The sequence below is a fragment of the Manihot esculenta genome, chromosome 3 (assembly GCF_001659605.2).
Source record: "Manihot esculenta cultivar AM560-2 chromosome 3, M.esculenta_v8, whole genome shotgun sequence".
Classification (NCBI taxonomy): domain Eukaryota; kingdom Viridiplantae; phylum Streptophyta; class Magnoliopsida; order Malpighiales; family Euphorbiaceae; genus Manihot; species Manihot esculenta.
Window position 1 is genome coordinate 13,438,791 of NC_035163.2, and position 23,419 is coordinate 13,462,209.

Below are 23,419 nucleotides of genomic sequence, written 5' to 3' on the forward strand. Positions count from 1 at the left end.
GTATATATGTTTTATTGTATGTGAAAAACCAGACTTAACAGGTATGAATGACCCATCTAGAGCAAGCTCTAGTCAGGGGTACAGAGTACAGAGTACAGAGTACATGAGTACAGAGTACAGAGATAGTGCATGCACAGGTTAAGCCTTGGTTCAGAAAAGAGTTTTATTTTCACAAAAAATGTATGATCATGTATGAGTTTTACAGGTACACAGAGAGTATAGCAGGCTTGCTACGGGTTCTGGCGGTCTTAAGCCGATATATACATATATGACAGGAAGACCAGGTGCTCGATTCTACGCCCTGGCACAGAGGTACTGGGACTATGTGGTGACAGGTTTACTCTTGATGTGGCTTGTCTGTCATATGATGCATTCCATGAGATCATATTTTACAGAGATGATTTACTGTTCTACTCACTGGGCTATAGAGCTCATCCCACTCCCTTAACCCCAGTTTTGCAGGTTCAGTGTACAATGTACGGGGACAGTCCAGCAGAGTACAGGAAAAGTAAAGAGATTTGTAATAGCTTAGAGTGGACATGTAATATGAAAGAGATGTAAGAGTTGTGTATAAAATTAGAAAGGTGCTTGACCTAGTGATGTATGTTTTGTACATGATCTGTATATGTATATATGTTTTATTGTATGTGAAAAACCAGGCTTAACAGGTATGAATGACCCATCTAGAGCAAGCTCTAGTCAGGGGTACAGAGTACAGAGTACAGAGTACATGAGTACAGAGTACAGAGATAGTGCATGCACAGGTTAAGCCTTGGTTCAGAAAAGAGTTTTATTTTCACAGAAAATGTATGATCATGTATGAGTTTTACAGGTACACAGAGAGTATAGCAGGCTTGCTACGGGTTCTGGCGGCCTTAAGCCGACCTGAATCCTAGCGCCGGTGACGGTCCATTTTGGGGTCGTTACAATTATGATCTAGATGAATAAATATTAACAAGAGTAAATCCCATGTGTTATTCATCTAACGCTACTAGTTCGATCCACTCATCACCATGAGCATCCACATGTCTACCTAAACATCACATGTTCTATGGCATGAGACTCACCACTCTATTATCATCGATATCACTATATTGATTAGTAGAGGTAGATAGAGGTGACAGTCTATTTTGAATGAATTATTTCCAATGATACATCTTATTATTGTGAACATTTTATAACGTTTTGTACAAATACTTTCCATCGTCATATTCTCAAACTCTTTGAAAGTTGAGAGTAGAATGACTATCAAAAGTTAATGGACAATATATTATATTTAATTATTTAAATAACCTTTAATTAAGTAAATTATCTATTATTCATATTTAGGGATATAAAATTATGTTAAATCAATAGTATAGTATATGACTCTTGAGCACATATTTGCAACAGAAGAGAGAAGAGTAAGCGAAAGCAAATACTTGGAAACCATGGGATAGCAATCCTTCCATTTAAAGTGCACTACTGATGCTACGGTGTAGGTTTTCATCCTCCCGATGGAAAACTGTCAAGTACTTCTCCTTGTGATCAAAATCACTTTGCCTCAGTTCCTTAATCATCGAGTCAATATCTAAATAGAAAGATAGGTAGATTAATATGCCCTTTAATTCAAATTAAGAAATTCTAATGAACATCAGATTTGAACAACAACCATAAAAAACACTTTATACCCAGTTGAAGATTAAGCATTAGATTGTAATTCTTATGTCCTTTTGAAATCGTTTGCCCTGATTTCTTAACATCATCAGTATCAAAACTGCAAGGGATTTTCTGGCACTTCCTAGCCTCTATTGCTCTGCCATTGTAAATGTCCTAATTACCATTATTGACGCCTCCACATTATCGATAATATCACAAGTAATATCTCCAGCTTCTCCATCCAATTCCCATATACAAATCCTTGGAACATTGGAATCCACATACGACCTCTTGTTGGCATCTTTGAAATTCACTTGATATCTGTCATTCCCATCAGAGAAAGTGAAGACCTCTTTCCCTTCAGGAACACTATTTTCCTATAGCCCTTCATATATGTTACCGTTAGCACAAATCAAAACACCATTGCTCCACCTGTACTTCCCTTCACCATCTTGCAAGTTGGACCTCCACCAACCTTGGTAAACATCGGCATTGGCGTACCACTTCTCGACATAACCATGCTTTCGGTCCCACAGCCACTGTCCTTTATAGGATTCATCGTTGACGCCTAAAAGTTTTATGGCCATCCACGTCTGTTAGGTTTAGCAAGGGAGAGTAGTTTAATATGAGTTAATAGTGTTTGTTGACTTGGAAGGATTTAATTAGGATTAGGATTTTTTCGTATTAGTTTTAAAGGTAAAATTTTTATTTTAAAAAATATATTTAAATTCCATTTTTGAAAATAATCGAAAATAATTTATGCAATTGGATATAATTATAATAAATTCGAAATATAATATATAAAATTTTAAAAAATAAAAATAATTAAAAATTGACGAAAAATTTTAAACTTTTTGAACTCAAAAAATAATTTCTTAAAATTTTAAGTCAACCTTGGAAATTTAATTCCTAGTACAAGGCTACCACAATTAATCAACGACCTGAGGCTCGGGGTAACAAGCATCTACGTAAGATACAGTCGTCATGCTTATGCCAGGCACAAGGCGGCTTTATGTAATCACAAGCAAAAACCGAAAAGTTTTAATTTCCCACATCGGAAATCAGCATTTCCTTTTGCTGATTTTTATGAATTTTACATTTGTCAAACGAGAACTGCAAGCTTCCTCATAATACCCATTGAACTTTTGCATTTATCAACAAGTCAAAAAAGAAAAAATCTTTGAATTTAAAATTCAAAATGATGAATCACTTGAATATATTACGTATGGGTATAACAAAAATACATTAATATAGATTTTAAATTAATAATCTCTGATCTAGAAATGACCAACTGGTTGTTTTATAATGAACCATCAGCTGTTTTCGTTGTATATTTATGGGAAAAAGTTAAACAAACAAACAAAAAGGACAAATTGATTTAGAAATAGGGAAGCCGTCAACTTGGACCCTCGACAAAAGCTTACGCCAACGGCAATTAGTATAATTGGAGGCCAATCCATAATTTCAACAAAGGATAGGGTCGCCAGCCAGCCGATTTCATATTTATATAAACGGTGTCGGTTTCAGATAATTTCAAAAGATTAAAGTTAATATGTATAATCTGTTAAAATTGATATTGATAGGGGTGAATCTTCTAGCATTTGGGCTGAATTTGAATTTTAAAAAAATATAGGTCTAAAATTTAATAAAATTCACTAGCAGTCGATCCATCAGCGCGTGTTATCTGTTAGAGAAGAATCTAACTTGAATGATATAATAAAAAATAAAAGAGTAGATCTAACTATTCCATTAAATGTTCGCCTGATATCCGTATAATTATGAGTAATAAAAATAGGTGGCACTTTATTATTAGAGTAGCGGGTTTATAAAAAAAAAAAAAATAAGGAACTCTATTTTATCTACATTTCACAGTATCATTTTATATTTATTTTATGATAATTTAATTAAATATCATAATAATTTTTATAAAAATAATTTTGTTTAATTTCAAATAAATTACAAATTTAATTAATTTAAAATTGATCAAAGTAATTTATAATTAATTTTATTTTTAAGTTTAACTATTTTTTTATAAATCATTTGATGTTTTAAAATTTATAGTTTTGACTAATATGAATTTGCACCAAATAAGCCAATAAGAGCCACACAACTCTTTTTCAAATTTTCAAAAGTTTTATATTCAGTATTGAGATTTCTGGTTAAAAGTGAAAACATCTATTATATTCCATCTGACATTTTGAATTTAAATTTAGTTTTAATTTTTGAATTCAATTTATTAAAAAATAACTTATATATGGAAATTACTTTTCATAAAAATATATTTTAAAAATATTGCTTATTATTTATTATTAAATTATAATTTTAAAAAATTATATATAATGATGATACTAAAATTTTTAAAATTCTAACAAATAACTTTTTTTTTTCATAAAAAGGTAAATTATTTTCTTTAACTAAAAAATGTTTTCATTATTAATAATTTTTTTTTAAAATATTAAAAAATAGAGAAAATGTAAAACAAGCAAAATTTTTTAGTGTGTTTTGTGAAATTTATTATTTTATTTTTATAATATAATTTCATATTTATTTTCTTTATATTTATAGTTCCAAAATTACACTATAAAGCTTGTTAATAATAATGTAATAAATATAATTTTATTTAAGAATTAATATACAATGTTTATGATAATACTCAATAAAGTTATAATATATTATTTAAATATAAATTTTGAACTAAATAAATTAAACCATTATAAATTATTTAATAATTAAATTTAATAAAATTAAGTGGTTAAATAGTTACTTAATTAGTAAATGATAGAGGATTTAATACATATTTAGATGTATTTTGATTTCTTTACTAAAAAGGATAATTTATTAAATATTTAAATTTATATAAATTATAATAATTAAATAATATTAATCATATTATTGATAACTTATAAAAAAAAGTAAATAGTTTAGCTAAATTATAAGCTGTACTTAAGATTTTATTATTGAATTTTATATTTTTATAAAATAATAAAATTATTTTAATATAATTTTATTAATTTATAAAAATTTAAAATATAATCAATAATATTTAAAGTAGAATTAATAATATATATTAATCAATTTCTATTTTTTACAATAAATTTTTAATAAAAAACTAATTTATATTTAATTATTATAATTTTTATAAAATTAAGTGTTTATAGATTATAATTTTAATTTGGGTATTTTTTTTGAATTAAAAATTAGAAATTAAAAGAGTAAAATATAAAATTTTAAATTTATTTAGATGTATTTATTACTGAATTAAACCTCTAATTACTTAATTCGGATGTTCCGTAAGATAAATAGAAAATAAATATACTTAGAAAATATTTTTTTAGAAAATAATTTTTAAATAAAATATTTTATTTAATTTTAATTTAAAAAATAAAATATATTATTAAATTTATATATAAATATTTTTAATAAAAAGAGAAAATTACTTTCTTTAAAATAATTTAATTTTTTTTAAATAAAAAATATTTTTTGTTAATTTATTTTTCTGAATGTTTCGAAATATAGCCGTAATCTCTATTAAGTCCTAATCTCTATTAACATAACGAGATATATTCAGTCTATGTCAATTGGTAACTAATTCGTTTTTTTATTCGGTACAAAAAACAAAATAAAATTTTCTTTGGCCAAAGATATTAGGTACGGATGTCTACGGAGTCTTAACATTAAAGCAGAGGAGAGCATATGTTTTACTCTCTCTAAACAGCTGACAGATACACACACCAGACACCACGCAGAGCGAGAGAGCGAGAGATCGAGAGAGAGCGAGGATTATGGATTTGAGAGTGAAGTCGCTGCTTCATCCTTCAACTGTGGAGTTATGGTGTGTCTACTTCATCTTTTTCTCTCTACTTCACACTTCCTCTGCTCAGAATGCTACTACAGACCCAGCTGAAGGTATGCGTCCTCTCTCTTCTCTCTTCTCTAACAATTTCTTAAGATCTATTACATGAGATCCCCTCTTTCTGTATGCTATAATTTCAAATAAATTCTTCACGGATTCAAGCTGGGAAAACAACCATCAACTTCTGTTATTTTTTAATTTTCTACAGTTTCATATTAAAGTTAAAAATAGAAAATTTTAATTAATTTCTAATAATAATAATAAAATTTTAGGGACTCTTGTTTTAATATGAGATTAAGATAATAGTAATCATTAAGCTCCACCAACCCCGCCCAGTAGGCTACGCCGCTACATAAAATATACAGTTTTATAGCTCGTGATCACGTGTCAAGTGCATGTTCTCTTCTTTCCTTGCTGGTTGGATAATGAAAATGCCAGCTTTCAATTATGATAGCCTAGGCAACTAGGCTTGCCACCTGTACGATCTGGGCCGGTTTCGTCAGAAATGGCTGTTCAAGTCTTCTTAGTGATTGCAACCGCAAACTAATTGAGTTTGCATTTTAGCTGATTTCGGGTTAATTCTGTTCCGATTAAAATTTCTTTTTTTCTTTTTATTTATTCATTAACACTTGCAATTGATTAAAATCGTTGACTTAATTTCTTCCCAAATCCTAAAAGAAATATATATATATATAACTTTTTTTTTGGTTAAATATATAAAACTAGAAGTTTCTCTAAAAATATTTTACCGGATAAAGATGTTTAAGCGGCAAATCTTTTTTATTTTTATTTTTGTTATTTTATATAAAATAATAATTTATCTTATTAAATACTAATTTTATCTAAACCTTTTTTTTTTCATATTCAACTATTAAAATCTTATTTTTATTGAAAGATTAATTATTCAAAACTCTTTTCATTATATTTATTCAAATTTTATTATTCTCAAGTTTATAATAGATATTATAAAATTCTGTTTATCCTATTATATATCTTTAAAAAATAAATATTAAGTTTACTAAAATAAATATTAAGTTTACTAAAAAAATATTAAAATTTTAAATCTATTTTCATAATTTAATATAGTATGATTATAAAAACTTTATTATTAAAAAATTTTACGGTGTAATTTGGAATTTATTATAAAATATAAAAGATTACTTCATTATATTATTGATAAATTAATAATAAATTATATTAGTGAAATGTTTGTATAGTAAAATTTTTAATTATATAATTGACTCAAAAATTTATTTTCGTGCATAATTTCAACGAGTAATGTTTTTTTTTAGAAATATTCATTGAAATATATTTGATGTTATTGAAATCAAATCAATAATGTGATGGAATAAAATTATGTTATGGTTGGTTAAACTTGTAAGAAAGAGAATGTGAGGTGGTGGATAGTTATGGTAACCATTTGGACGCTCAAGTCAATTTAGTAAATTGGAGAATAGGGTGAATGTAGGCGAAAGAGAATTGTATACCTTTGCGTCTGTGATTGTTCTCTTTTTATATTATAAGAATATGAAAATAAACATAGCATTTCCTGATAATCCGGCGATAATGTGGTCGACTTGTTGATAATGGATCTTTATCGGCTAATTGATCAGGAATCCCGTGATCGCAGGTATAAAAGAGATTCGTTGAATTGTAACTGTTAACGGTAATTTTCTTATGGAGTTTCACTCTGAAATTGAGAGAGCGAGTCTGTTTGACCTGAGACCGACTTGAAGTGTCTGGATCTTCTTTTCTGTGGATAGGACCGCATATAGGTTTATCAGATTCTTGCTATGTGGCCTTGTCTATGGTGACAACTTACTGCCTACTTTGGGTAATTATTGTGTAACATTAGAGGTCCTTGCTAGTCTTCGATTTTTTAGATTTGAAGATGACAGTTGTTTTCATGATCTTGATCATGTGGTTTGTTTAGATTGGTCTTTCATACTCGTATCGCTTTGCCTTCCCTATTGTTCTGGTCGCGAAATGTATCACGGTCCTAGAGTGTAAAACATATTAACTGTGCGGCTTAAGTTTAGTCCGTCGAACCAAGTCAGCTTCTATCCAAGCTGAGCGTCCGATGTCTTTACTTTTTTCTTACTTATCCTGCCGATCAGTTAGGTCCAAGATTTTGTCTGGCAAAAATTGAGTAATACAGTAATGTCTCGACGAGTTTCCAAGCTCTCTCTAGCACCAACCAGCCTTGGGGATCATCTGGGCATTTTCCAGCCTTGTCGAGTTTCTAGCCTTAACTAGTCCTGTTGGGTTTCCGGGCATTTTAGTCCTGACAAGTTTCTAGGCATTTTACAGTTCTAATGAGCTTTCGTGCGTTTTTCTAGCCCTGACGAGCTTCTGAGCATCCTCTAGCTCTCGCAAAAGCTCCATGGTCTTTTTGGGCCTTGACGGACTTCTGTGCATTTTTCCAGCCCTGATGAGCTTCCGAGCATCCTCTAGCTCTTGCAAACTCCCTGGCTTTTTACAGTCCTGATGAACTTCCGTGTATTTTTCCAGCCCTGATGAGCTTCCGAACATTTTCTCAGCTCTGATGAGCTTCTGAGCATCCTCTAGCCCTTGCGAGATCCTTGGCCTTTTACAGCCCTGACGAGCTTCTATGCATTTTTTCAGTCTTGATGAGCTTCCGAGCATTTTCTCAGTCTTGACGAGCTCGTTGACCTGAGCATGAAATGCCTTAGGAATATCTTGTAGAGTGGGGTACCATTCGGTCGGTCAGCCTAGCGTGTTCCTACCTTGAGGCCGAGTATGAAATGTTTTAGAAATATCTTGTGAAGCGGGACTAACACTGGGTCGGTGGGCTTGGCGTAGTCCTGCCTTGTGACTTGGTATCAAATGCCTTATAAAAATCTTGTGAAGCGGGGTTAATACTTGGTCGGTTTGCCTGGTGTATCTCTGCCTTGTGGTCTGGCATCAAATGTCTTATAACCATCTTGTGAAGTGGGCTAACACCCAATCGATCGATCTGGCGTGTTCCTGCCTTGAGGCCGGGCATGAAATGCCTATAAACATCTTGCAAAGCAGGGTTAACACCTGTTCGGTCGGCCTAGTGTATTCCTGCCTTGTACCTTGGTATCAAATGCCTGATAAACATCTTGTGAAGCGGGGCTAATACCCGGTCAGCTGGCCTGACTTGTTCCCGCCTTGAGGTCGGGTATGAAATGCCTTAGAAATATCTTATGAAGCGGGACTAACACTCGGTCTTTTGGCCTGATAGATTTCCAACTTATGGCCTTATTTTAGTGGGACTAACACCTGGTCTTCTGATATGATGGATTTCTGACTTCTTATCTTGTTTAGTGGGACTAACACCCAGTCTTCTGGCCTATCGGATTATCGACTTATGACCTTTTTTAGTGGGACTAACACCCGTTTTTTTTCTGGCTTGACGGATCTCGCCTTATGGCCTTGTTTTTTGTCTGTCCTTTTGTCCTTTCCCATCCTTCTTGGCACCTTTGAGCAGCCTGTACCCTCTTTCAGCCAGCATCCTTCGGAACATCATTTGATGACTCCTCTTCCTTGAACTTATCTTTCTCTTTGGATTGCGTCTAGATTGCCCCTGTCCGAGTCCTTGAGGTATCTACGAAGACTTCCTTTGTAACGACCCGGAGACCGGACCGCTACCGGCGCTAGGATTTTGGGGTTCATGTGTTTCCACATGGACCAAATGATGCTAATGTTTATGTGTATGGTTGTGTTTTCAGAAGTCAGAATGCGAGGTACTCGTCGATCTGCACGATTGACTGGAGTTCCACCAGTGGATGAGGGCATGGATGCCCGTCCCCCTGCTTTGTCAAGGGCAATGTCTGGCAGGACAGATAGAGCAGGTACATCAAGGGACCCTAGAAGGTCTTTTGATGCAAGCAGAAGAGGAACAGTTCAGGGTGAAGAGCCTGAGGATGTGAGGGAGGCTGTGGATGTGGACCAGAGAGAAGGAAGTGTGGGTGTTGGCATGTCCGAGGAGGGTATGGGAGAGTCTCAGGGAGGCGCCCAGGCCTCGGGATTTGGTTATCCACCCCAGTATCAGCCTTTCTTTCAGGGCTCAGGGTATTCGATGGGGGGTACATCGGATTACTCTAGCTTTAACCCATATCCCACCTTCATGCCATATCCTCCTTTTTACCCACCATATCCACAGTACCCTATGTATCCACTCTCACCCTTTTTCCCAAGTCCAGCAACTCCTTATCACATCATCAGCAAGACAGGACTCCACATCGTATCCTAGTGAACATGATTGATCCTATTGTGCTTGCCCTTCTATGACATATATGAGCCCAACACTCTCTAGGTCCGACCATATGAACCTAGGGCTCTGATACCAATCTGTAACGACCCGGAGACCGGACCGCTACCGGCGCTAGGATCCAGATCGGCTTAAGGCCGCCAGGACCCGTAGCAAGTCTACTATGCATTCTGTAAACCTGGTAAATTCCATACATGATCAACAATTTCCATAAAAATTTAAAACTTTACATCTACCAAGCTTAACCTGTGCATGCACATTTCTCTGTAAACATTAAATCCTATACTATCATCAATATACATTACATGACTTTACATCATTTCCAATACATGTCCACTACCACTATTACATAAGCTTTTCTCCTGTAGCTATCCCATGCTATCTCTGGCCCTGCAACTTGGGGGTTAAGGAGAGGGGTGAGCTACTAGAGCCCAGTGAGTAGAGCACTAATAAAATCAATAAAACATGTTTCCATGAAATGCATCACATCACAAATAAGTCATATCAAGGATGAAATTGTCACCAATAGTCCTCACACATGCCCATAGTGCCAGGGCGTAGCATGGGCTCTTGGTCTTTTTCATAACATAACAATAACATAACATGACATTTCATCATGCCAGTGGCGTAGAATGGGCCTCTGGTCTTTCTCTTACATGGTGCCAGGGCGTAGCATGGGCCTCTGGACTTTCTCATATATCATGCCAGGGCGTAGAATGGGCCCTGGACTTCCCTCAAGGACTAAACGATCATCCAACATCCATCCACATCAATAACATATAATGCAATGCAACATATTCGTGAGTTCTAATGCAATACAACCTCATATATCCATGGCATTTATGATGCATGAGTTATGCTAAAACCTTTCATTTAATTTAAAACATAGTTCAGTTCTACTCACCTCTAGTAGACGCTGGAATACCTCTGAACCAGCTAACACTGAGGGCCTCCTTGGTTCCTTGGGTTCGAACCTACACAGGTGGACTCAAATGAGTACCGACATACTTTATCATAACTCTAAACATTCCCCCAAAAACCCCCCTAAAACATCTCAAACATGCATGGAAAAACAAACAAAGGAAGGCTGGACAGGGGACTTTCGGCGGCAGGTTCGGCGGCCGAAGGTCCCTCCAGAGCCGAAAGTCAGGCACTTTCGGAAGCGGGTTCGGCAGCCGAAAGTCTGTCCAGAGACGAAAGTCACAACCTTCGGCGGCATATTCGGCAGTCGAAACTCCACTCCAGAGCCGAAAGTCCAAACTTTCGGGGGCGGGTTTAGGCGGCCAAAACAGCCCCCTCAAGGGGTTCGGCGGCCGAACTTGAGTTCTCCAAAGAGGCAGAACCCGATTCAACCTTAAGTCTCCAGCCTCCAAAACCTCTCCAAAACATGCACAACTCACAAACAAGCTCCCAAACACATGCATATATCCTTCTTCATGCATATAGGGGCTTAGAACTAGCTCAAAATCCCAAAAACAACACATATACACACATATGGCTTATGATCAACATAAACCCTAACCATGCAACCCATGCAAAAACCATGCAAAACTCACTTAAAACCCTTCAAAACATACGTAAAACATCAAGAAAGATGAGGATCCATGCTTAACTCTTGAAGATCGAGAGGATTGATGGTCTAAACTCGGAGATGCAAGAGAAAACAGATCTAGAACCTCCAAGCCTCACAACTTTGCTTCTTTGCTCAAAAACCTTAAAACTAACATGAAAACTAGTTAAAACTTACTCAACTTTGAAGAAAACAAAGAAATCCACCAAAGGAGGTCAAGAACTCACCTATACCCGAAAAGAGAGAGAAAACTCACCTCAAATCCGGATAAGGGGCCCTTTTATAGGTGGCCGGTCAACCACTTTCGGCAGCCAGAGCTGCCTTCACAGCTCCACCACTTTCGGAAGCCGAACTTGGCCTTCGGTGGCAACAAAAACAAGCCACCTTCGGCGGCCGAAAGTGAGGTTCGGCGGCCGAAAGTGAGGTTCGGCGGCCGAAAGTGAGGTTCGGCGGCCAAACCTTATATTTCCCTTCTTGGTCTTTTCTTTTCAAAACTTCAACTTTTCTTACTCAAAACACTTAAAAACATTCAAAACATTTTAGAAACCTTTATTTTACCCTTCTAGGAAACTCCGACATCCTTGAATTCTACATTCCAATGGAGATTCCGCCGGAATGTATGAATTTCGACGCCGGGGTCTAGCCGGGGTCTAGCCGAGGTCTAGCCGGGTATTACATCCTCACTTCCCTTGGAAGCTATGAGTAATGTCTCTTTCCGAATTTTGTATTACTCGAAAATAACTTGCAACCTTTGGACATACTGGAGTATTTGTTTAATGCTCAGATTGTTGGGATCTGCTTCGTTGACCATAGGAGGTGTGTTTTGTCCACTGTTAAGAGTGGCAAAAATGATGGCGTCTTCATTGGCAACAACTTTAGCAGCAGCTTGTGAATTACTGGCAATTTGAGAGAGAGAGAGGAGAGAGATTTCTTTCTAAGACAAAAGGAATGAGAGATTGGGTTTTAATCCAAATGAACAGAAAGGATGCAATGGATTTCTTGGTAATAGAATCAAATGATATTGTTAAAACCAAATTGATGACGTAGCCAGAATGGAGTTGTGTTGTGATTGACTAAACCTGCTAGAAAGAGAATGTGAGGTGGTAGGTATCCATGGCAGTCGCTCCGACGCTCAAGTCAGTAAATTGGAGAATAGGATGAATGTAAAGCTTGAGAGTATTTGTATAAGAGAATTGCTTACTTTTACCTCTGTGATCATTCTCCCTTTATACTGTAAAAAAGTGGAGATAAATATAGTATTTTCTGATAATCCGGCAATGATATGGCCAACTTGTTGGTAAATGATCTTGACCGGCTAATTGATCGCGAGAATCCCGTGATCGCTGACATGAAGAGAATTTACTGAATTGTAGTTCTTAACAGTAACTTTCTCATAGAGACTTCGTTTTGAAATTGAGAGAATGAGTCTATTCGATCTGAGACCGATTTGTTTTGAGATTGATTTTTTTATTTACAGGTGGAACCGTATATAAATTTATTAAATTTTTATCACATGAGTCTGTCTTATGGCGATAGTTCATTATCTACTTCGAACGATTATGGTGTAAACTCAGGTTTATGCTAAAAATATGAATAGAATAAAAATATTAAATTATATAAATAAAATGTTTAGCTTACACAATATAAATTGATCCTGACCCTAAATAATACAGTATAACATACAAATTTATATAAAGTACTAAATTCACTTTTTTTAAATATTTTCTTAAAGTCTCTCGTTGGAAGTAAGAATTTTACAATTAATTGATTTCCTTTTTATTCATATGAAAATTTTAATTTTTTTAATTAAAAAATAAAATAAATAAAATTATAAATGATTATGTAAAATTTTTTTAATCAGAATTGAGCAAGAATTTATTCAAATAAAAGTATATAATTTATTTACTATTCTCATAATTTCCCCGACAGTTCATCTCTAAATAAATATTAAACTAATCTTTAATTTAAGGCAACCAACAATTTTATATTTTCAGAAAAAACTAAATTTTCAATTTATATATCAAATCACTACTTTTTCACGTACATGAGAAAATGTTTTATTACTCCAAACTTGGGAGAGTTTTTCATAATCCCACTGGTAAGGGGTTTTAAATAATTAATACTATAAAATATTTGAATCTCTTAACTAATTTTTGATAATTGATTTCTATTTTTGAATTTTTATTATAATTGTTTTTTTTTTTTTTAATTTTGTGATTATAATAAAGTTTAAATGTATTCGGTGTGGTAGTGAGGGCACTGAACTCGATATTCCAGCAATGGGACACACGATCAGTGGCACTATGGAATATAAGTGGAGAGCCTTGTAGCGGAACTGCCATTGATCAATCTGATTTGGATGCTGCAGGCAACAACCCAGCCATCAAATGTGATTGCACCTACGACAATGGTAATACCTGCCATATTATCCGACTGTACGTTTCTTTCTCTCTTTTTTTCAATTTTTTTTAAATTAAAAAATTTCAGATTAATAATAAAATTATTAAATATATTTATGGATGAAAATGATAATTCTTTTTCTTATTAATTCTCTTTTAATTATTTTGCAGGAAAGTGTATGATTTGAATAGACAAGGAGTGATTCCCGAAGAAATTCTAACTTTTAAAAAATTAGTTTTTTTGTAAGGAATCTTTTCCTCTTCTCATTTTGTTTATGATTTTCACACTAACGAGAATCTCAATAAAATATAAATTTTATAGTTGGTTCAGATTTGGCATTTTGTTTAGAATTTTTTTGGATTAAAAAATTCTAAATTTGGAACAAATTAATATGGTTACTTTTATTATTATTTTTTTTTTCTTTTTGAAAAATGAAATACTCAATTTAACTAAATTATTTGATCATAATTCACTCCATTTGGAAATTGTTGAGAGACTTTAATTCTTACATTTATTGTTTTTTATACAATATATTTTTTTAAATGCTTATAATATAAATTTTAATTTATTCTCATATTAATTCGAGCTTATAATAGTAGCATCCAAGTGAGAACGGAGAGATTTAAATTTGATAGAATATTATTAACAATTATTATTTATTTGATCAATTTTGCAGGAAAATTGATAAAAATTATTTCACGGGTCCTTTGCCGGCATTTATCGGAAATTTAACAGCATTAAGGGGTTTGTAAGTGAAAAATCGTATGCTTTTGTGTAAACAATTTGTAATTTTTAATTTAAATATTTGGTTGAGATATTTTTGTGTGTATAGGTCTATTGCTCACAATGCATTCTCTGGGACAATTCCAAAGGAACTTGGAAACTTGAAGGATCTAACTTTGCTGTAAGATTAGTTTTTGTGGAAATATCATATTCATGACCATTTCATTTTGTTGTTTAATATTTGTTTGATTGGAAAAAAAAATCATGAAGTGAACAAGAATAAGGATAATTTTGTCAAAAATTTAAAGGACTGTTGCTGCAATAAGTGGAGCATGAAGACTAGCTAAGGCTTCTCATGCCCCTGGTGGTAAAATGTTTTGGCATACAAGTATGCTTGTTAGATGTTTGTGTTTTTGCCTTTGAAATTGTTAATATTGGAGCTTGTTCTGCTCTTTTTTTTTCTTTCAAGAAACAAAAAAAATCATTGCTTTCTTATTCATTTGCAAAAATAGCTCATTGTGTTATTGTTTTAATTCCAAGATATTACTGAACTTCTTATATACACACATCATATATGTGGAGTATGTATTATTAGTTTAAATTAGTACTAAACTTGGTATCATGTTTTGTGGATACATGTGAAATAGGTCTCTTGGTGTGAACAATTTCTCTGGGACTCTACCTCCAGAACTGGGTAATTTAGTCAAACTTGAGCAAATGTAACTTCTAAATTCCAACTTTTCTTCCTTTGTTTTGTATCATATATCCAAGTCTAAGAATCTTCAAAGTATTTATATCATGTGAGATAAAGCAAATTTGATTTCTGAATTTTTTTACAGTTATATTAATAGTTGTGGATTGGATGGTGAAATTCCCTCAACCTTCGCCAATCTCACAAGGATGAGAATCTTGTAAGCAAAACTCATTCTTTAGTCAAGTTTTTATTTTTTAATTGCATGAATGTGGCTTTACCATGGCTTATGTATGTATAGGTGGGCATTTGATAATCCTTTCACAGGCAAGATTCCAGACTTCATTGGGAATTGGACAGAGCTTACAACATTGTAAATTCTTATACATATGGTTCTGTGAACTTATTGGTTTACATTTTTCATAGCTAATAGTGGTTGTATAAATGTCTCAGGAGATTACAGGGGAATTCTTTTGAAGGTCCAATCCCATCGAGCTTTTCTAAATTAGTCTCATTGACTACTTTGTGAGTAATGTTTCACTAATTGTCAATCTCTCTGACTCTCTCTCACGCACAAACATGCGCAAAACTGTTCATGTTCTTATGTGTCTGCAAAGATAGTTTCAGTAATACGTGTAAATAACCATGCAGAAGACTCAGTGATTTCCATAATGTCAGCTCTACTCTTGATTTTATGAAGAATATGAAGAACTTGACCGACTTGTAAGTCAATAAATTTCTATAACTATTCTCTTGGATCATCTTTGACACTGATTGATCATTTTTTATTTGAAGGGTTTTAAGGAATGCATTAATCACTGGTACTATTCCACCTGATATCGGAGAATATCAAACCTTGAAAATATTGTAAGTTAAATAATTCAAATTTTAATCCAATATGAAGTTTCCCCATGTCCTTAGTTGTTCTTGTTACTATTATTGTTTATCTGCCTTGTAGGGATTTAAGCTTCAACAACTTGACAGGAGAAATTCCAGGAGCTTTGTTCACTTTGAGTTCTCTTGAGTACTTGTAAATATCATATAACTTGTTGTTTTTATCTCTTGAAGATCTTATGTTATAGGAATGTTAAACTTTGTATTTTAGGTGTTGTCTCCTCTTAATATTCGCTTAGTATTTGATTGGTTTTCGTGGTTTTTTTTCTACCATGAAATTATAACATGGCCAGGTTTCTAGGAAATAATAGTCTATCTGGAACCATTCCGAGCCAAAAAAGTGATTCGCTGCAAAATATGTAAGTTCTCATGCCTAAGAAGATGCCTTATTGAATGTATTTGCATTATACACTCGCACAAACACACATGTTTATTTGTCTTCTTATCTTACATTAATATCCATGCACCATTTTTTTTAGTTGGCTATATTTCTTCTTCTGCGATCCTTGGAGTATAAACGAGAATAATTTTACTTATTATGTGACTTGAGAAGGAAAAATTAGTTGCAGAAGGCATCTACTGAAACAATTCATAGTCCTTATTTTCTCTTTTAAAATAAAAATCAGTGGATATCTCATTATTAATTCATCAAGTGTTTATGGGATATCTTTTTGAGAAAATAAATTGTATACCTACTCATTCCTGTTGATTTATTTTTGCAGAGATTTATCTTACAATCACCTTACTGGAAGTTTTCCTTCATGGGTAAACTCGAATTTGCAATTGTATGTCTGCCAAATCATGATGCCTTTATGAACTTTGATGACATTGCATTCCCCGTTCCCCGTTTCATATTCCTATTATGGTGTAAATGATGCATTGTGAATCGCTCTGCTAACCCAAAAAACAATGATGCATTATCGTTAGAGATATAAACCTTTTTGATGCTAGTGCTTCTAATTTATAGCTTTGTTTGGCAACAATTTTGAAGATAGTATTTAGTATTTTGAGGGATTCAAGCAAAACACTAATATTTAGAGGTTATGAATAGATTACAAAAAGTTATTTTTATAATATTTGGCTAATCACTATCAGAACAATCACCGGCTACTAAAAATGTTAAACCTACTAAGTAATTAGTATTGCCCAACAGGGCCTATGTCATAAACACATTAAGAATCAAAGATGATGTACCTTAATGTTAAAACATATACTTTCACAAAATTACCCATTAAATAGTCCAATTAAACTTTTACAATATCATAGTAACTTTCTTAGAACATTATTTTGCAGATAATTAATTATTAATTTTTGTCTTGAACTGCCATCAAGATATGCATCATGTACTGTCTTCTTTGCAACTTTGCTATTAATACGGGCATGTATGACTGATCACTTCATGGAATTATGCAGGAATTTAATAGCCAACAACTTTGTGTTTGACAACTCAAACATAAGGTGAAATATTGATCCCCCTGTTTAGTTAATCTAACATCATGACGTCTACAACATTATTTACATATATTAACTTGCCCTTTTTTCTATTGAATTTTACAATCTAAATTAAGAAGTTATACTTAATTTTGTGCAGTGTAATTCCAGGATTGAATTGTCTACAGAGAGATTTCCCTTGCAATAAGAATGCTCCACGCTGTAAGCTTCTACATTCATTTAATTACTGTCTAAAAGACGTTTAGTTCAATTGAATACACTCACTACACTAAAGAGATATCTCATGCTCAAATGTTTCCAAGGGCAATAATGCTTATGAATATATAGCATTTCTTGCATACAGCTTTAGAGTTTTATATATATACAAATCCAAGTTGAATAACAAACAAAATTTGGGAAATTGGAAGAGAAGGGAAGAATTCAAAGTATTGCTGCTATAAAGAAAGAGAGGATAAAATGAGAAGCAGAAGACAAATGGACTTTGAATTGGAGACTCCATCTTCAGAGGCACATACTGAATCATAGATGGGCACTCTTCTATTTGTTGTACCAATTGCTAACACTATGAGAGATTGTTGATAATGGTATTATTGATGCCAATGATGGCTTTATGGAGAGCATCTATGAAAGCAAGGTTTTAAAGTGAGAAAGCATTTGGGTTTTGGGTGTTTATAGGAAAGGGGATTGATTTGTTAATGGGATGGACTTTGAAAAGGGTCAGCAATGATGAGAAAGGGAGAAGGGAATGCGGAGGATCGATTTGTGACGGTGAGGGTTAAGAGAGAAAGAGGGCTATTTGTGATGGTGAGGGAAGAGAGATGAGTAAGTGGGTTTTTGTGAGTATGACTGTTGAGAGCAGACAATGAAGATTAAGCTATTTGCCCTAATCAACTAGGTGAAAGGATCTACGTACTACACTTTTTGGCTTCCACTTAAATGTGTGAACTGTGGGCATGCTTATTGGTAATATCAATAAAAATGACAACAAATGTCTCCACAAGAGATTGAATGCCTTAAGTCAGCTTAGAATAGCCATAAGCAAAGCGAGTCCTCAATGGAGGGATATATACACTCAAATCACCTTGGAATAGCCACACTCAAGTTTTCAATGGAGAAATGCTTAAGATCAGCTTGGAGTATTCAGAAATGAGGTGGCTGAAAAAACCAGTGGCAAGGGTCATCTGCCTATGGAAGCCAATGAATCCCATATAACCTCTCCAGAAGCCTCTGTGAAGGTCTTTGACAAGGGTCTTCAACAGCCTTTATAACCTGTTGAATTCTCGTTGCACCTTGAGCATGCTAATGTGAGGGTTTCCACATACTTCTTTCGTGAGACAAAGGATTCTTGCAACACTTACAAAAGCATGATTTTTGGCTATTAATTTTAACAAATTAAGCATAAACTTTAGTTAAATATTTATCGAAATTATACTCCCATGAATCTTTTTTTTTGTGTGTGTGTAAATTTTCCAGTTTTTCTCTTTGTTAGAGTGTATACAGCTGTAGATAATCAAGATGATTGATTTACCTTGTAGAGATAGCATAATTATAGGATGATTCATAGGATTAATTGTAGGATAGCAGAACCATAGGATGATTCATAGGACTAATTGTAGGATCTATTTCTTTTCAAGAAGATTGTAATATGTGTATAAATACCTAACATTTTCAGAATACAATATGCTCAATTTTCCTCCATTCTTAGCCCGATTTTACACCCTTTATGATTCTTAGCTAGCTAGCAGTAGATTGACATACTGAAATGACCAACCAATCTAATGTCTCAAATCTCATGATGTGTGAGCTTACTGAGTTTAACTTTCTTTAACTCCTTTGTATCAGCAATATGTGTTCCCTTGTGTGTTGTGATTTGGGAGCTAAAACAATATTAATGTCATTGCTAAATGTTATAGATGCAAATTTTTCAATCAAGTGTGGTGGTCCAGAGACACCTTCTGGTGGGATACTGTATGAAGCTGAAAATTCATCCATGGGTCCAGCATCCTTCCAAGTAGCCACTAGTCAAAAATGGGCAGTAAGCATTGTGGGCTTGTTTGCTGATAGACAGAATCCATCATACATTGAAGATACCTTGTCACAAATAGCCGGCACCAACACTCCAGAGCTTTATCTGACTTCAAGGGTATCCCCTAGTTCAATTAGATACTATGGCCTTGGTCTTCAAAATGGGATTTACAACATTAGCTTATTATTTGCTGAAACATCACTTAAACATAGAAGCTCAAGAATTTGGGAGAGCAACGGAAGGCGTGTCTTTGACATCTATATTCAGGTAGAACGATTTTTATACAATATGTTAGAACTCTTGCATGGGTCCATAGTTGATTATCGAGTAAACTACAGTTTGGTCCTTATAGTTTAGTGAAATCTGCATATTAATCCTTGCATTTTTAAAAGCTAGCTATTCAGTCATTGTAAATTTAAAAACCAATAAATTAGTCCCTTCCATAAAAAATACTGTTAAGTCAACCTTGTTGTATTATTTATATAAGGACTAGCTTGTTGCATGTATTTTAACTACATGTATGAAATTGTTTGAATGTAAGAAATTATTGAGACTAAATTATGACTTAAATAAAGGAATCCTAACTGAATTTCTTATGGCAGGGACTAAGTTATTAGTTTCTTAAAGTTACAAGGACTAAATAGTTGGTTTTTAGAAAGCACAAGGACTAATGAGTAGGTTCTACTAAAATACAAGGGTTAATTGTAGTTTATCCTTGATGATTTTGATATTTAGCTTATATAATGAACATTCACTCTTGTTTTTCTTCATTTATTTTCCAGGGAGTCCGCCAGTTGGAGGACTTCGACATATCAGAGGAAGCTGGTGGAGTTGAGAGAGCTACTACAAAGCATTATAATGTTAATGTTACTGAGAACCATCTTGAAATTCACCTGTTTTGGGCTGGTAAGGGCACCTGCTGCACACCCTTACAAGGCTATTATGGACCAATCATTTCAGCACTAAGTGTTGTTTCAGGTAATTCAAACTCTTATTTAACATGTTTAAAATCAGCATGTATTTGCTCACTTCTAATGGTAATTGGATTCACTGCACAGCTTTTAGGCCAACCGTTAGTGGAATACCACCTGGTATTCCGAAGAAGAAGAGCAGGCCGGGTTTGATCATCGGTATATCAGTCTCTGCTGGAGTCATAAGCTTTGTACTTATATTTGCATTTCTTTACATGAAAAGACAACAAAGCAAGAGAGATGAAGAAGGTAAGAAACTTAGGCCTTTGATTTCAGATGTGAGGATCATGAAATGCAATTCATCACTTTGGATTGGCAAACCCTAAATTTCATGTTAATTAACATGTCACCCAGAAATGATTTTTCCTGAAAAATTATGGTGTCTTTGAGCTGATGAATTTTGTTTATCATGTTTCAACTTGCAGTGCTTTCCGGAATAGGCCATAGACCATATACATTTAGTTATGCAGAGTTGAGAATGGCCACGCAAGACTTTTGTCCCTCGAATCAGCTCGGAGAGGGTGGATATGGACCTGTGTACAAGGTATTTTATATCTCAAAAAATTGTCATAGATCGCGGAATGCTTGATATTGCTAGACAATTAACAATTCTATGATTTGTGATTTACTGAAGAGACATGCCTTATGACAAAATTATGCTACTTTCTAGGGAACACTTCCTGATGGGAGAGAAGTAGCTGTGAAGCAACTCTCCCTAGCATCTAACCAGGGGAAGAATGAATTTATAGCTGAGATTGCTATAATATCCGCAGTTCAACATCGAAATCTTGTGAAATTGCATGGATGCTGCATAGAAGGAAATAGACGACTCTTGGTCTACGAGTATCTTGAAAACAAGAGTGTAGATAAGGCAATATTTGGTAAGAAGATTTACCAACAGAAGTTTTTTTTTTACCTTGCTTAAGTATGGGTATTAGGGCAGTGAGATTTCATATTAAGATCGCTGCTATTTATGCAGGAAAAACTGGCCTGCATCTTGACTGGCCAACGCGCTTTAATATTTGCTTAGGAACTGCTAGAGGTCTAGCTTATCTTCATGAGGAGTCAAGGCCAAGAATTGTACATAGAGATGTGAAAGCAAGTAATATTTTGCTTGATGCAGAGCTCTGCCCTAAAATATCAGATTTTGGATTAGCAAAGTTGTATGATGACAAGAAAAGCCACATCAGCACTCGAGTCGCAGGAACCATGTAACTAGATTTTATCATTTCCATAATTATTCAATTTTAATTTCTTTAGTTAAATCCAAACTATAGTTAATAATTGTGAATAATTGAATGAAGATTAACAAGAAACTTTATTTTCTTGTAGTGGCTATTTGGCACCAGAGTATGCAATGCGCGGACATCTAACAGAAAAGGCTGATGTTTTCAGCTTTGGTGTTCTTGCTTTAGAAATTCTCAGTGGAATACCAAACTTTGAACACAATTTGGTTGAGAATAGGATATACCTTCTGGGATGGGTAAAGAAACGAGTCTTTTTCTTTAAAAAAAATTACTATTTAATCTCTATAATATATGAAAATTCTTTAATTAATTTCTTAATTTTGAAAAATATATTAAAAATCTACTAATTAGTTTTTTTATTAGTTTTATCCGTCAAGTGTTATACTATTTAGTCTTTGTGGTATGAAAAAATTTATTAGTTAGTCCTCATCTTTGTGAAAATATATATTAATTAGTTTTTCTGTATTGAAAATATTTTAGACTTTTCTGCAATATTTAATGGCTGAAATTAACGAAAAAACTAATTAATGGACTTTTTAAAACTTTATGGATTTTTTAATGTAGTTTTCAAAACCGATGGTCTACTTAGTGAGTTTCCCTTCTAAATAGTAATATTTCCTTTTCTTTTTTGTTTTTCCTTTTTCTTGTGCAGCATTCTTTAAGCTCACCATTATCTTTATGTTTCTAGGCATGGACTCTGTATGAAAATAATCAGAGTCTGGCATTGGTGGATCCAATACTGATGGGTTTTGATGAAGATGAAGCTCTTAGAGTTATAGGAGTGGCTCTGTTGTGCACTCAGGCATCACCAATAACAAGGCCAACAATGTCAAGAGTTGTGGCAATGCTTTCTGGAGACATTGAAGTGAGTCCTGTTACAGCAAAGCCAAGCTACTTGAGTGATTGGGATCTCAAGGATATAAACTCTGAAACTAAAACGTTTGCTGAATCTGAGATTAGTAGCAGCAAGACACAGGACACCCATTATAACAAGCCAAATGATAATAATCAGGTGGTTGATCCAGCACACACTCCATTAAATATCACAGAGCCAAGGGTCAGTGACCTTATTGGTGAGGGAAGGTGAGAGATTTGCTCTAGGTTTGGGATTGTTTGGCCATTTCTCTTTTCTTTCTTTTATTTAGAAGAGCTTCACTTCAGCTTCTTATCACTTCAAATTGCTCTTGGTTAAATGTTGAAATGCAAGGTCTATGAATTAGAAAAGGGAAGAACAAATGAATTAGAAAAGGGAAGAACAAAATGAAAAGGATGGGAGGGTTTTTTTTTTTTTAACCTCTTTTTCTTTTTTTTTTTAAATTTGTACATGAGGTTTTTTTTTCCTTATTCTTTTTTTTTTAATTATTTTTTATGTTTATAAAAGGGAAATTTTTATCATTACTTTATTTCTTAAAAAGTAAAATTAACTTTATTTATATTACCATGGATGGATTGATTTAGCTTTATTTTTATAACAAGTGGAGAAAAGGCATAAAAGTAATTATTACTAGGCTTTGTAATTAGAATGACATTTACTGTTATTTTTCACAAATTACTAAATAATTTAAATTAATTATGATTATTTTTTATGTACTAAAATAAATTTAAAATTTAAAATTTATTTAAATCAATTTAAGTTTAACTATTATAATTAGCCTCAGAGTTAAAAAATAATGTAAAAATAGTAAGCTTGCAAGAA

General features: G+C 33.6%; 1 protein-coding gene across 4 annotated transcripts; it reads left to right on the forward strand.

The window, feature by feature from the left end:
• The first annotated feature begins 5,242 nt into the window (after positions 1–5,242).
• LOC110612070 (probable LRR receptor-like serine/threonine-protein kinase At1g56140) lies at positions 5,243–23,109 on the forward strand. 4 transcript variants are annotated; one of them, XM_021752730.2, is made up of 24 exons: positions 5,243–5,544; positions 13,571–13,754; positions 13,890–13,961; positions 14,396–14,467; positions 14,552–14,623; positions 15,090–15,161; positions 15,282–15,353; positions 15,435–15,506; positions 15,587–15,658; positions 15,785–15,856; positions 15,929–16,000; positions 16,092–16,163; positions 16,321–16,386; positions 16,750–16,812; positions 17,441–17,485; positions 17,619–17,680; positions 19,393–19,772; positions 20,288–20,483; positions 20,564–20,725; positions 20,902–21,020; positions 21,147–21,357; positions 21,456–21,687; positions 21,809–21,959; positions 22,376–22,507. In XM_021752730.2, exons 1-24 carry the CDS (start codon positions 5,421–5,423, stop codon positions 22,409–22,411), a joined length of 2,751 nt encoding a protein of 916 aa, XP_021608422.1. In that variant the 5' UTR covers positions 5,243–5,420; the 3' UTR covers positions 22,412–22,507. The 4 variants fall into 4 exon arrangements, with proteins under 4 accessions (XP_021608422.1, XP_021608421.1, XP_043811301.1 ...); XM_021752729.2 differs by having other exon boundaries at positions 5,247–5,544; positions 22,412–23,109; XM_043955366.1 differs by lacking the exons at positions 16,750–16,812; positions 17,441–17,485 and having other exon boundaries at positions 5,247–5,544; positions 22,412–23,109.
• Positions 23,110–23,419: the final 310 nt, after the last annotated feature.

Bases quoted from the DNA above. Each gene is read 5' to 3' on its own strand.
- LOC110612070 (XM_021752729.2), top strand. From the start codon at position 5,421: ATGGATTTGAGAGTGAAGTCGCTGCTTCATCCTTCAACTGTGGAGTTA. The intron at 17,681-19,392 runs GTAAGCTTCTAC...TAAATGTTATAG, and splicing joins CAATAAGAATGCTCCACGCT to ATGCAAATTTTTCAATCAAG. The intron at 21,688-21,808 runs GTAACTAGATTT...ATTTTCTTGTAG, and splicing joins ACTCGAGTCGCAGGAACCAT to TGGCTATTTGGCACCAGAGT.